A 15,371-nucleotide genomic window follows, 5' to 3' on the forward strand; every position below is an offset into this window, starting at 1 on the left:
AAATTATGAGAAACTAGAACATGTTGTCTTTCTTTATATCTGGCCCGTTTAAAGGAAACCTGATGAAAAATTTTGAGCTCTGTGCTGTCAGTTTGTAGGCCAACTTCCAGGTCGAATGACTTAGCAGTTGTGTTTAAACCCCCCGCAAAAAGTAGCTTACAATAGAAGTGAGATAGAGTGAAAAAATGAAGGATTTCATGTATCAACAAAAGAGTACACCAACATACAACTTCTCTTTGTATTTTACTGGACCAACGCCAGCGTTGGTGGAACTGTTATGATAATATTAATTAGGTATGTAAGATCACATTTTCAATAGGTACCTTCATAAATACTGGATTGTTTATCCACATACACAAAATGGGAAATTGCCTGTACAAACACCAAGCTAAATATGCAAATCAACAACTGTGAATAAAGTTATCCAATGCACCTCTTTAAGAAATGTGTTATATAGTCATTTGTGACTGGGCCATCCCTATATTTACAGCAACAAGATGCAGTAGCGTCTACTCCTTTTGCATGCCACATGCGTAAAAGGTATCTGTTGAGGCTTCTGTATAATTCCATCTACCTGGGCCTGCATCTCTTTTCATACAGGAGGCACCTTTAGGATAATACCGTGCAAAGCACCTGGGGACGTACATGCACTATGCTCCTCCTTGCTTGCAACCCTCTCTCAGCTCCCCACCGTAGCAGAACAGTACCCATTGTGATTGATACCCAACCCTCCACAGCTGGCATAGATTTACCATACGGCAGCGTGCACCTTTATACCCACCCACTCTCACTGGGGTGTCATCCTGCTCTAAGCACGCTTTGTTGTGTTGCAAACAACGTGTCCTTCTGGAGTGAATTTTGCCTTCAAACACACCCACAACTTTCACTGTGATCAGATGAAGTGATAATGCAAGTTTAAAAGCATATATATTACTTCATGCAGACTTGCATAAAAATCAGTTAGATTTTTCATAGCTGTTGTGTAATAACGTTTGAACATTAACGTGTACAGTCTGAACTATAATAACTATGCAGGAGTTGTAAAACTTGAGCAAGGGAAAAGTTGTACTAATGCAAAAAATTTTAACTGTCACAGTGCTGCTGTGTGATAGTATAAACTGAAATTGCTTTTAAACAGATAAGGCAGGAACTCAAAATACAGCATAAATGTTTCAAAGCTAAAAAATGTTCTGTGAAGGCAGTTGATTATTAACCTGTAATTTTATTTCTGTTGAAAGTATTTTAGTTATAATTTTCAGTTTAGAAGCAGGTGGTATTTCAGGTCAAGAGCTGACTGGAAAAATATTTATTGCTCATCTGCAGACTAAATTTCGTAAGGAAAATCCTGGATTATGTTTATTTTTGTGATTCTCCTTGACAACAGAATTGAGAAGCAATGCACACCACCATGCTTAGTGATACAGAAAAAAAAGATTGCAAATATATCAGGAAGGAGTAGTTACAACTTCTCAATTGTTTTGTGCTTTGTAGTTCTGTGACAGTCTGTCTTTGGCAAATGGAACGTGCAGAAAGCTACACTGGAAGCAGTCTGAGGTTATTTTTAATGCTTTGCCAGGGATATCACCAAGTCAAATTAATAATTCAGTCTTACTATAACAAGAAACACAGAAATGTCCTTACATTCTGCCAGCTTTTGCTTCTCTTCTAAGTAACCATGCTTCATCTGCGATACTAAAGGGAAGGATGAAAAGATGAATGATAATCCTTACAACTGCTGTCAGCAAATATTAATATTAGAGAGAAGATTCATACATGTTGATAAAACAGAGAAATTGACAAAAAATTAAGACAGTCCTGATGTTTTCACCTCATAAGTCAGATATCTTAAATTTGCAGTGAAAGAAAGGCTTATGCAGCCCAACAGGTGGGCTGCTATTACTGAGCCTCCAATCTGATCAGACAGTGAAGTGAGCTGCAACCGAACCCAGAAGAGAAGCTGAGCCAGTCTGTCAGCAGAAGCAGGGAGGCGGCGTATTAACCAAGTACCAGGGATGCCCACGCCAGCCTCCACTTTCACCTGGCCAGAAACGGGAAGTAACTCTAGCTGAAAAGACCTTTTGGCCCATCATGAAACTTCTAGGATTAACAGGATTAATCAGATAAAGAAAATTGATCATTCACTCTGAAATGGCTATTTCAGATATCAGGTAAGGCTCCAGGAGGCCAAGGCTGCGGGTTCTCGCGCGCTCACGGTGCCCTCTGCTGGGATTCCGGGCAATACAGAATTACGGCACTACCCAGCGCCTTGAACAGCACAGTCCCTTAACACGATGTTAGCGTGTCGTTTCAATACTCTGCAGCAGATAGAAAGGTGTCATGCAGAATGTATGCTCCCGCTAGGGTTTTTAATGACAAAAAAGTTTGTTATTTACAGAGGCGTCTATTAACATGAAATTCAAAGTTGAACTTTCAAATAACCAAACAGTTTGTATCAAAGTAGACTGAACATTAGACAACTCTGCTTAGTTTTATTTACGGTTAAGTATTTATATTTTACCTGGTTCTTTCTTGTCGTAGTACTGGTGGATCCCAATATCTTCATCTATATAATTGAATAGAAATATATTTAATTATGGAATGTGACACCGGAAACAAAACACAGCCTAGCAAGCAAATTTCAACATTTCAGTTTTTGCTAGCCGGAGCAGAGTATTAGGTTTTTAAATACACGATAGTGTGAAGAAACGACAGCATATAGTCTGCATACCAGCAGACGCTCAAGAACCAGCACGGAAGGGCTGAAGGAGTATGACGGGTCCCTACATTAATTTGGAGCTGTCACTTCCTTCATATACCTTCTGATACTCTTCCAGCTGCTGACGTGGAAAAGTATTTTTTTACCACCTTCCTAATTATCGTCTTTCCTGTTCGTTCATGAGGAGAGGATCACAGAAAGAGCATACCTTAGAATAATTTAAAATGCTTTCTGATGACTGACACAGCTGAGCTGAAGACAATAATTTTTTTTTAAGATTCAGGAACTCCATGAAGCTGCCCTTTCAAAGGATCCAATATATTTACTCTTAGCTATAGTTGTTACTGTCTATCTTTGTATTACCAGACGCAAGAGCACTTTTCAGTTCCTGTGGCTGAGGGCAAACCCTGGCCGTACACTGGCTCCCTACTAACATGAGACCTAAGCGTGCACCAGATACAGAGCGTCTACCTCTGTTGTCCTGGTTTCCATGGCAAAGAAATTCAGATACGTGGGCCACAGGGGGACTGCAAACCACTTCAGTCGGTTCCTGATGTGGCTCATTGGTAGATACTTAGGTGTGCCATGGTAAACTCCACTACGTAAGTCTAGCTGAGCTACTATGACTTTCAGTTGTAATGTTTTAACATTAATAAGACACAGAATTTTAGAGTAAGACGTGTGGGAAATGAACAAATGAGTAGAGAGGAAGCAAGAAGGTCAAAAGTAGGAAATAGGTGCAGTAGGCCAGAGTACGCTTTTAACTGCAATAAATCACAACTATGTGTTATTCAAAATACCAGATTTTTGCACGAAATATAGCTTTTTGATTTTTTTACATTATTATTACAGAACAGATTTCATACAGAGGCGGTATTGAGGCATACAGAGACATATTGAGTCAGTATTTCAATAATCAGATTCATGCATAGTATACTACAGTATACTATGATTGGCATGAAATGACAGAAACAACATTTTGGCATCATCCACTTCTAAACCAGTGGGTTTTTTTCGAGCATTAGATTTTACCAGTAACAAGCCAAGATATGTTATTTTCACATGGCTGGTAATTAGTCATATGTCTCCTGAAACAATCAATGGATAAGATAAATATATCCTTGTAACTATAAAATTTCAAGTAATCTTGCAAAACAGAACATGCAGCAATTTTTATTATTTATGCTGAAGAACAAATCACAATGCCTCTGCAAATCAACTCGACTATAGATCTTCATTCACCCAACCTAGTCATTACACTGAAGCCTACAGTCAAGCAGGCCATAGCTTCCTAAAAGGGAAAATGCATCCAATTAAATATAATCTTAACATTTTAGAGTTGAAATGATGCTCCAGTTCTAAGAAGAGATAAGTATAGAAGCTGACAAGGTTCAAACATAATATTTCTGTCTAATTTTCTTTCTCCTAAGTATAAAAACCACTTCATTTTTCGGAATTTTATATCAGTTTAATATTCACCAATAGGATTTGTTCTTTTATTTTAGTAACAGGTAACAGCTCTCTTACCTCTAATATGTAAGGTATTCTTCAAAGACCATAGGTGCAACTCAGCCAGGCAGAAAGACATCTGATGGCAGATGGAACCTTAGCACTATGAAAAGAAGGAAAGAAACCACATGTGTAAATTAATTACCCTCTATCACCAGTGAAATTGCAAGTATTTTGGAAATTAAGTAGTAAAGGAGCTTAGCATTGGTGATAATTTGTTATTTGTAAGTTGTAGTTCTCAACAGCAACAAAATGAATGATACATGGGAATGAATAGGATAAAAAATGTTTATTTATTTTTATATATATATGTATATACGAGCAGAGCCAAATCAGTATCTGTGCTTGAATTTACAGCTGGTCTCACCTTAGTGAATAATTTTGCACTTGGTGCTTCTCATATATGTGTTATAGTTAATTTTTACTGTGTGGTTATTACCTTGACACATGCAAAAGTGAAGCCACTATTTCCAGATCTGGCTTATAAATATGAGAATTTTACTTTGGGGCCTAACTTTTTTACACACTGCACATTAGGAAGAACCAAAAAAGTCAAGAAAAAGTTTTCAGCACCATATACTTGCAGGCTCTGCTTAGAATGCTAAATATCAAAAATGATGTCTCTTTCCCAATAAAGACAAAGCACTTCTATTAAATCAATTAATAACTGACAAAACAGCAGATGCGAAGCATATAAGATATATGAATTTAAATATTATGTAAATTGACTGTAATTATGAACTATTTGCTGGGTGTTTTTTGAGTGATCCATCTGGACAGTCACGCTTGTGAATGTGTGATATTTCAGGAGCATTGGGAACCTTCTGAAACACAGTAACCAATAGACCTCTTTGAGTTGTTTCCTGTGGCACCAAATACTTAATGCTACAGTTACATATGGGCCATGAGACCAATCAGGGTCTTGGGTTTCTTTGGCTAAACCCAAGACTCCACTAAAAGCTGGACTCTGCAGGGGAACTTAAACAAACACAAAACACTTCAAGAATGACTGTTGGTATGGTACTGTACATGAACTTTCCTTTTTTCAAGTGGGCTCTTCACTTTCTTTCCATTAGCGCGCTCTAGATAATGTTGTCAAGGAGATGAACCAATTAGTGAATGATTGCACAATTCCTATCACATAAAGAGTATCAGACATAAAGAGTGCTGTGATGAAAAATATGTGTAAGAATCTCAGGTAGCATCCAGAAAGCTATCATAGTCCCAGCAGAGCTATGAGACCTGGAGGTATTATCACTCAAGCTACTATATATGTTTTGATGCGCTGCCTAATCCACTGACACAGCACCGAGCGGAAATAGCATTTTCTTTACACTGATCCCCAAATGTACAAAAAGACTTGCTGACTTACCAAATCCCATAGTCGAATCAAAAAAAAAAAAAAGAAAAAGAAAAAGAAAAAAGCTCACAACACACACCTCTAGTAAATGGAATACACTTTCGTCTTGGGTGAGAATGAGGTTTGGAAAGGAATTCAATGAGATTAATGGCATGGTGGTCTGTGGAACCTGGGAACCTCTTTTCGTGTTAATATGGATGAGGGCAGTCCCTCATTTTCCTTGTGGACTACAGAAAAAGGAGACTGTACATTATATATTTTTTTCCTTTCTTACTTTAACAAGTGAAACAAAACTTACTTTCCCCAAGGCCCAAAGATCCTAGATTAGAATCTCTCACTAATAGGAAGTCATTGAATTGAGTGAACTTCTCAAAATCCTATCACGGTCTGACTAAAAGAAAAATAAAGCCTTTGATCGTCAGACAATCTGTTCAGCTGGAGAGAAGGCATGTCGTGCCAGCAGACAAGGTGAGACTAGGAAACTTTGGCACAATAAATACGCTAACAGAAGTTCTCAAAATGACTCTGAAGGTTTTGTGTGTAGTCTGCACAGGTCCTTTTAGTTGTGACCTCCGACTGCATATAAAGGGATCCCATGACACTTTAATATTCATTGTGGCCTCTAAACTGACCTACCAGGGAAGTACAGGAGTAAGCACCAAAAGACAACCTTCAAGCCCTGAGTGTCAGGTGCGGACCTCCACAAGACGGACGGAAGCTTTCAAATGAGCGTTAGAAACTCTCAGGACTCATAACTTTAAAAAATTGCACTCAGAAATGAAAAAAATAAGAAAGTCTTGTAAGGAAATGTAAATAAAAACAACTTCTTAAAAAACTGTATTTCAGTTCTGTACTGAACAACCTGGAGGGAGCAAAATTCTCTGCATATCTCCAACAGGGTAAAAGATTGATTCGGTCAATTATTCTAGCCTTGAGGACTAAGCAGCAGTTTAGTTTATTGCTTCCCCCTTCTTCGGACTCTGAGCATCCATCCACAAATCAACCAATTTATACGAACGGTGATAACAATTGTGCCAGTGAAAATGACCATCTGTCCAAAAAATATTGGTCCAATCTAATGATATCCTAATCTAAAATATGTTCTGTTTACTACAAAAAAGAGACAAGACAAGACAAGAAAGCTTGCCTAAATCGCAATATTTTGTTCTGAGGAATGATTCTCTCTTGCAGTTCCTCTGGAAGAAATGCAAGCCAACTTTCATAATTATGCAATCATATCTTACATCCAGCCACATGATTCTATCACAGCACAATTTGGGGGTGGGGAGGAGGAGAAGGATCCTTCTGTCTTCTAAAAGTGCCTCTCAGACTTTACAGTGCTCCTTTAACTACAGCACTTAAGCCTAGCTACTGCAGAGGCTTAGTCATGCAAACAAATAAAACATCCTCCCATTTGAACTTTAAGGGCCACCGCCCCCCCACACCCTTTAAAACTGAGTAGAATTTGGGAAAATGGGATAAAATAAGTCCAAGGTAGAACTGGAATTCAATTTAATAGCTAGGTCTTTTTTCCGGCTCACATAACACTGACTGTTTGCTTTCATAATATCTTCACAAACAACAGAGATAGCTGGTGGTTGCAAAAGCTCACTGACATGGGGTGCAATGGTGGCATTCTGCTCTAGCTGATCCGTAACCCTTTCTTTGGGTTTCACAGGTTAAAATTTATATCACCTAGAAACTCTTGCAAAAAATAAGTTATCCTCACTTCATTCTTAAATGTTTCATTCATTTAATTGTGGAATTTTAACTTAATTTTCTAATAAGTAGATGTTTTAGTCTTCATCTTTTGCTTTGCACGGGCAGTCTGAGATGCGTGCATACTAAAGAGAAGCTTTCTAGGGCATAATACATAATAGCTAGTGTCAGGGGCTTGTTTACAATAAGATTGTGGTTAGCCAAACAGTCAAAGTCGTTTTATCATTCAAGACCAGATCAGAAATGCCATGGCTACATAAAGCAAATGACTAACCTATAAATTGGATCAGATGGGTTATAAATTCTTCTGTAATTGTAACTGTGGCTTTGGCAGTCCCTGTTCTTTCTGTTCTGTGGGCATCCATGCAGCTGCCTGCAGTGGACTGCCTGCAGCTGATCCACTGGTATTTCACCAACCCTTTTCTGTTTCAGTATATCACCTTCCCCTTATAAACAGACTTGGGCTTGTGATCTTTTCCTTTCCTTTTCTCTTAAGATGCTTCCTTGCCTGCTGCTGCTTTCTCAGCCTCTTCTTACAACTACTATCTCCAGAACCTAGGACTGGTCCTCCTTGCCTGAATTCTTTGCTACCTTTAGTAGCATAATGAGCTTTACTCTTATATTTGTGTACTTCTCCTTTAAATCTCTTTTCCACTAAGAAAAAAAGTGTGGAATTTTTCCTATAAATGAAAATGAGGACTTCTGCTTGTAAGAGCAGCTCCTGATTTTAAGAAGTAGAAACACAGACATGCTGTTATAGATCTATTCAGCACATAATTATTCATATTAAAATACTGGTTGAAGAATCTTTTCAGCTAATACAAATAACAAGTTGTTCAACTATCATGAAGTATTAAGTTCTAGACAAATATTTAATCTCATTTACTGCTGCTACTTCCTTTATCTTTAACGTAGAGAGACTTCAGTGACTGAGAATATTTTTGCCAAACACGTGAATGAAACAAATCATTTTCCTTATTCTAACTGCCCCAATCTAAAAAAGAAAACTACTATGTAGATGGGTGAAGAACACACAGAATAGTCTGTGTATTGAAACACACAGTGAAGCTTCTATTGTAAGAAGGCCTAAATATGGCTTGCAGAATAATCATTGAAAGGAAATACATTATCTGATAACCCAAGAATTCCGGCATGAAAATTATACACTGTAAATTTATTCCCATATGCTGTGAAGTTGTATCATGCTCCATTGACTTAATTTTTGTAAAGTTTGTTTTATTGTTTTGTGAATCTGAAAATAATCCTCCTTTTTAACAATTACAATCAGTAATATTTACTGAGTTTTCATATTTGAAGATATTTACACATTTAACTATATATAGCTCCTTAAGCTCATTATATAGCTCATTATATAGCTCCTTGAGAACATTAAGAAAATTTGACACCTCTTAACATGCTAAAATTCATCTGTAAATTAGAACAAACATCTTAGTTCCAGTTGATATCAATCAAGATTACTTCTTAAACAATTATCTTTGGCTTCATACAGTTATATTTGTCTACTTTAACAGCATTCAAAATGTTGAGGCCTTTTTCTTGCAACAGGTTCTGCACTGATGGACTCACCACAGCCACAGAGATCACCTTGGCAGAGCTCATAGCAGGATCATGCATGTCGTTAGACAGTAACCCTAAAAAATGTAGCCAGACTTAATTTATATTAACATTAAGCACAAATGTTTGAGACATTGTTATTTTAAAAAATATCAGACTCGCTGTGTGTTGCCAAAAGGCCAAGCAGGCCACTGTTCAAGACGTGAATTCTTGGATTAATTCCAACTTGTCCAGTCCATTCTCTGAGCTGTAAACTACAAAGTTGTTTTGCACTATTGCAACTAGATAGTGCTGAAGTTCAAGGATGAGTGCAGAAATACTGCAGAAAATCTATATGGGGTAACTTATTTCCATCTAATTGCTTGTTCATGTGTCAAAACCTAGGCAAAGATTTTGCTTGACTTGTCACACAGGTAGATGATGACAGGGTCAGAAACCAAATTCTTATTTTATGAATTCTAGTCTACTGCCCAAACCATCTACTCTCTTTCCTACCTTCAGAAACACTTCAAATACATATTATTGGTACACTTTCGAAAGACAGCTACTGATTAACTGAACAGATAATAAGATTAAAAACAGTTAAGCGGACTGAATTTGAGGGCAGTAACGCTATTTGTCAAGAAGATACTTAGTATGTATCAGCCACACCTCTGACAACATTAATGGAGCTAGCAGTCATTCTCCAACCAATACTGCAGGCAAGTATAACAATCTCTAACAAGCCTCTGAAAGAGTGTGCGTGAAAAGTTAAAAAGGTCACAGAAAATAGATATAAACTGATGCAGGTTTTTACTTCACAGAGTAAAAAGTTCATATATACATTTTGATAAAGACCCTGAAGGCCTTTATATAAGCCAGATAGTAGATAAGTGATTCAAGCTACAGATAACCAGTGCTGACACACGACATAAGGAAATTACAGAAGTAGTGAAATGTCAAACTGTTTTACGCTATTCTTGTAGATACTGATTGTTGTTGTAAATAAACTGATTTTTCAATGCTTCACATCTGTAGATCATAATTTTTCACAGTAATCATTTCTTACTGTAAGTCAAAAGAGAAGATAATAAAATCTCTATTTTTTAAGCTAAGCAAAAATGAGGATCAAAAGGTGAGAGGAACCTGCAAATTTTTCAAGCACAGAGTAAGTCCTTGGTTGCGTTGCCCAAACACTATTGCAACTCCTATTTGCAAGGAAGGACGTTCATATATCAGTAAGTCTTTAAATTGGGAACACCTGTTAACATAGGAAATTAATAATGTAAATTTCTGGGTTTATGGCAGTATTACTGACAACAATAATAGATCTGAAATGCTTCCTTTATATTTATGCTTGTACGCATAGGTATTTTAGTTTATCTCCTGGTCATGCAGTATGGGCTGCTGCTATTAGTAACAGTGATCAAACACCAGTTAGGTCCAAAGCAATCAGTTAACCATAGTGCAACCTGAACTTTGTATGTACCAGCGCAAATAAAAATTCTTATATATCTTTGCGCAAGATTTCCTGTTGAGCTACCAAACTGCTACCCAGGTCTATGAGGATCTCACGGTTAATTTTTCTAAGTGCAGCACCGAATAAGTAGCGTTAACATGTGTTTAGTTTTCATTTTGTGTATGTGACACACAAACAAATTTTTCACTGAGCTGTTCAGTTCTTGCCTTTTACAATTTATACTATGAATGTTAACTATCTGCGCGTGTTTTCACGTAAATTTCAAAAGCACTTTGGCAACCCACTGATTTGATTCACAAATCTTACAAATACCTACAAGTTGTCTTTAAAAATAGAAAAATATTTTCTAAGTAAGTATATTATATGAGCTGAATAAATTTACGTGAGCAAACACAGTGAAGATATTCATACCTACAATATCTTTTCAAATGTATTTTTTGGCATTCTATTTTAAAATTATTTTGACATTTAAATAATTTTCAGCAGCATCTTTACTTTGACCCATTTTCCTCTTCTGTTTTGTTTTGCTGCAGCCAATAACTTGAACTTCACTGATATTCGAAAATCACCTTTGTATAGCCCTCTGTGAGGTTCATATTAAATTGAGCTTCTTGTTTGCTAGCATTTATTTTTAAATATGTTTTTTCTGCTATACTTGAATTCCAGTTAATCCAATGAGACTCGTATCTAGCTCTCTTCAATGTAATATTAAAAAAAAAACTACAATGCCTGCATGTCAGACTGCCTTTTAAGAAAGATTTGATTGCAAACACAAACAAAAAGCTTTTCTTCTTTTGTACTCCTTTATGATCTTCAAACAGGTTTCTATGAAAAGGACTAGCATTTTTTCAATTTTAAGCCATACTCACCTTTGCAGTAAAGGAAAACAAAAATGAAAAATTCACGTTACAATAATTAGTTCCAGATTGTAATGCTGCAGCATAGTTTATGTTATGCTCTAATTACACAGATACGCGTTAGGGAAAATAACTTTGAAGAGAAAAATGCATTTGTTTAAACATTTTTATAATCACGACTGAAACTGTTCAGCCATTGATCATGTTTAAAATAAAAGGTGCACAGATTTAAATAGTGAACTGTGAACTATTTTTGCTGCTGTGTGGAGAGAGTACAATCAGCCATGAGAGTAAAACGTTTTGTCTATAAGTAGAGGTATTTTCAGAAATTTGCCTTACTAAAAAACAGGTCGACTCCATAGTACGAGACACACAAACAGCACAGCGGGAACAGGGAGCTGGGTGAGAGAGGAGAAAGATCAAGCCAGAACAGTATTTTTGACAACAATGAATGAAAGTTTAACCAATCCAGCTGCCAAAAACAAAAGAAACTTTTCCTGTCGAACAGAATTAACCAGGGATGCTCAGTTGATTCACCAGTTTTCTCACAGCATGAGCTTTCATTTTAAACATGCGTGCCTCTGGCCGTGCTAATGCTCTGAATGGGGCCGAGTGGGATGTGGTCTTTCTGCATGTGCTGACAAAGAACCCAAGGTAATCCTGCCTTTTGTTCAGCTTGCCAGGCTGCTCTCTGTAAAGACCTATGGGCACATGACAGCGCTCAGCTACCCCAGCGGTAAGTGTTGTTCAGAATCGCGTGTATAACAGAAATAAAAAGATGGACTGAATCAACCTCTTTCCATTGACTACACAAGGGGATCCAAAATGACTACAGTGCTAATACAGGTATCTCAGCTTTTTTCCACCTATTACGTGAGCAGAGCAAGACAAGCTGTCACTGAGATAACTGGAGTTGCCTTTGACTAGTAATTAAAACAATTCTGGTCTCAAACCTGTCCTACAACAGAAAGGCAATCGATTTAGTAAAGGCCAGCATCATCCCCATAAATTTGACCATTTGTACTACAGACAACTTGAGTTTCAGGATCTGCAACAGATCACACATATAATGGACACCTTCCAACTCTTCTTCCGGAGACTTTCCACTTACTTGCTAATAATTCAATCACCATTGCATGAAAAATGTTAAATCTGATTTTATCATAAGATCATCTGCATCAAAAAGCTGAGAACTGCGGTATATTTATTTGATATGCTAGATACTGATACTGACATAGAGATAATTTATTTTGCCAAGCCCAGCTTCATGTCTTGAAACAATATATTTAAAAGGTGATTGCTGTAATTTCTGGTCACTGTAGTCTACTAGTCCTTAATTTCTGGAAAATAATGCATCAGTGGAATTTTTATTTTTTATACTTTATAATCTCTAAATGCAAAATGGACATTCAGTCAACTGTTAATATTTCAGAAACAACCAAGTAGCTCACAGCATCTTCCTCATATGTACTTGAATCATATATTAGAGCTATTTGACAAACGTGTCTTACTCTTTCAACTCTTTGGCTCCCTTTCAATCAATCAACATGGATATCTCAGCCAGGCAGTATTTGACATTCATTCCCTAAATACAGACCTAAACCGTACAATGCATTCACATGCTTCTTTCTTTTTTTTTTTTTTTTGAGCTAACAATCAATCTGAAACATAGACCCACTGTACAAAATACAGTTTTGCTTAGAAAATTAGAGAAACTCTTTCATTTTCTGAGGTTCAGGAGGTGAAGAGGAATATAAGACTGTAAGACTTTCGATCCATCAGCATCGTCCCTATGACTTCCCCTTACATCTTACACCCTTCAGTAGGGCATTTTTGGCTTTCTGGTGAAATGGAAGGATACACCGCTTTTAACAGATGTGAATTTGTACAGACTCTATTATGCTTTATACTATCAATTAACATTCAGCCATGTTGTCACAATAGTAGCTGAACACCATATTCTTTCTCATGAACTTGAAAGAATTACCAATTAATATGATACTTCTGCCTGCCTAATAGTGCCACACGTTTTTTTTTAAATAAAATGCTTGATGCACTCATTTACTTTGACCAATTAGGATATATTGTATTTTGTTGACATATATTGTCAGCCGCGTATTTTATTGGGTAACAGTTGTGATACACTACATGGTTTTAGGCTTACTGTCTTCCTTCTCCAGCTGTATATCAAATTTGTTTTCCTAGTGGATAGATTTGAAGGAGGCAACATTAACATAAACAAAACATAACATTAACATAAACAAAATATATGCACCCCTGCTATCTTTACTACTGTGTTAACACATCCAATATATATCCCTTCTTTTCATTACTAAGCTTATTAGCTCTACTCCCATCATTAACTGATGGATTTATGCTGCTTGCTGAATAAACTAATAAAAAAGCAGCTTTTTCTAATATAAGAACTGTTTACTGAAGGAATCAACCTCCACAAAATTTTTACACTTATAAAGCACAAAAAAAGATAATTATGATTATCTAACTAGAAGAGAAGTGATAAATATCTTACTAAAAGATTAAGCAGACTCCCCGTTGTCATTTAACCAGTCATCGATACATGTCTAGTTCTAATTTTAAAATTTCAGTTCCAAATTCAAACAGTGATTTACAGCAGCTCCTTAAATATACTATTGGATTGAATGGTCCAACCCCCTAGTAAGCAAGACTGTGTACACTAATAACTAATATTTTGTTCCAAATTATAGTACTATCATTATTTGCACAAGAACAATAAATACCAAACACTTATCAGATTAGGGCTAAAGTTTTCTGGGCACTGCATAAATAGCTATAGAGGTTCTGAGTACCTTTTCACACTGTTGTCATAGGTTTAATCTAAACAATCTCTTTGAAAATCTACAGAAAAATACCTTTGAGATGACAAATGACATAACCTTCAACACCTAATATCTTCAAAGAACTCACAGGCTACCAGTCATTCCCTGCATCCATTCAGAATCCCTGAATTTTATATAGAAAGAACAAGAAGTTCAAAATATCCAATTATTCTGTTGTTTGATATGTTTAACAGAAAGACAGATTATTCTTATTTGTCTAGATTCTACTCCCAAATTGGAGACAATCTGAGTCCCGTCTGAACGAGACAGTCCAGGTTCTAAAGAAAAGCTGTTTTCAGCTTTTTAACAGGGAAAAGAAACATAAAGAGGTATCATAATCACTAGGAAGAATTAGAATCAAATTAATTATACAGTGATGTATGTCAATTTCACAAAGCACACCCACTGATGTTGAAATTTCTGTGACTTAAATGTATATGCAAATATTACATTCTCACGTTGTTAGGCAGAACGACGTTTACAGAATTTAATTCCATGTGTTCTTGCAATGCAAACGCTCCAAAGGAAAGTATTTATTCTAATAAGAGAAGAAGGACCTCTATGATCTAGGAAAAGATATCTCAGTGACATACGAGTAAAATTGGGAACAGCAGCCTTTGATCTAGAGATCCTAGTACAAATATACCAGCATACATAAGTGTAATAAAAATGTCATCACTTAGGATTGAGGGGACACTTTGCAATCCTTTTTGTTTAAGGCTTCGGAGGCTACATGGCTTCTGAAGAAGCCCCTGAAGAAGACTCTCACCCCTTCCCTTTCTGTGCTCAGTGCCAGTTCCTCCAGCAGTCCCTTGACATTTTACTAGAGACCATCGTGGGAAGCTCGGGCAGCTTTCAAAAGCACTAAGATATCAGAAATGCTTAACCCAGCTATCTGGAGATCTGTGGGAAGAGGCACCAACTTCTCCAGGGGGAATATTTTCAGGGTCAGCATCTCCACAGGTTGGCTTAGACAAAGGTTTGCAGGTGGCAGATTTCTTTGCTGAGTGCTCATAATCTAGATATTACTGAGCATATAACTGAGGATATCCTGCTTTGTACTACGGGCAATTTTTGAAAATTAAAGGCTTTTATTCAGTCTTAGTAGTTGATTCTAGAACAGCAGAATTTTCTCTTAGACATTTTCCTGTCTCCATTCTCCTTCACTTAGCTTGTACCAATGTCCTGGCTCAAAAGTGCAGGCTTTAAAATGTTATTCCTGTGATAAGCATCCGAAAAATCAGTTCCCAGCTCTGCTGTCTATAGATTCTTATAGCACAGATGGGCCATTTTTAAGTTTGCTATTGGTCCTGATGAT

General features: G+C 36.8%; 1 protein-coding gene across 12 annotated transcripts in view; it reads right to left on the bottom strand.

The window, feature by feature from the left end:
- WDPCP (WD repeat containing planar cell polarity effector) overlaps positions 1–15,371 on the bottom strand; it is a 154,924-nt gene that overhangs the window by 102,054 nt on the left and 37,499 nt on the right. For all 12 annotated transcript variants that reach the window (XR_011140577.1, XM_068940628.1, XM_068940629.1 and 9 more), the window contains 3 exons: positions 4,244–4,328; positions 2,519–2,563; positions 1,642–1,692 (listed from right to left, as the gene is read on the bottom strand). Coding sequence is in view for 11 of the 12 variants with exons in the window: in XM_068940628.1 (XP_068796729.1) it covers positions 1,642–1,692; positions 2,519–2,563; positions 4,244–4,304 (157 nt within the window). In the remaining variant the exon portion in view is untranslated. The remainder of the gene's footprint in view (positions 1–1,641; positions 1,693–2,518; positions 2,564–4,243; positions 4,329–15,371) is intronic.

Source organism: Struthio camelus, chromosome 3, assembly GCF_040807025.1.
Source record: "Struthio camelus isolate bStrCam1 chromosome 3, bStrCam1.hap1, whole genome shotgun sequence".
In the NCBI taxonomy this organism is placed as follows: Eukaryota; Metazoa; Chordata; class Aves; order Struthioniformes; family Struthionidae; genus Struthio; species Struthio camelus.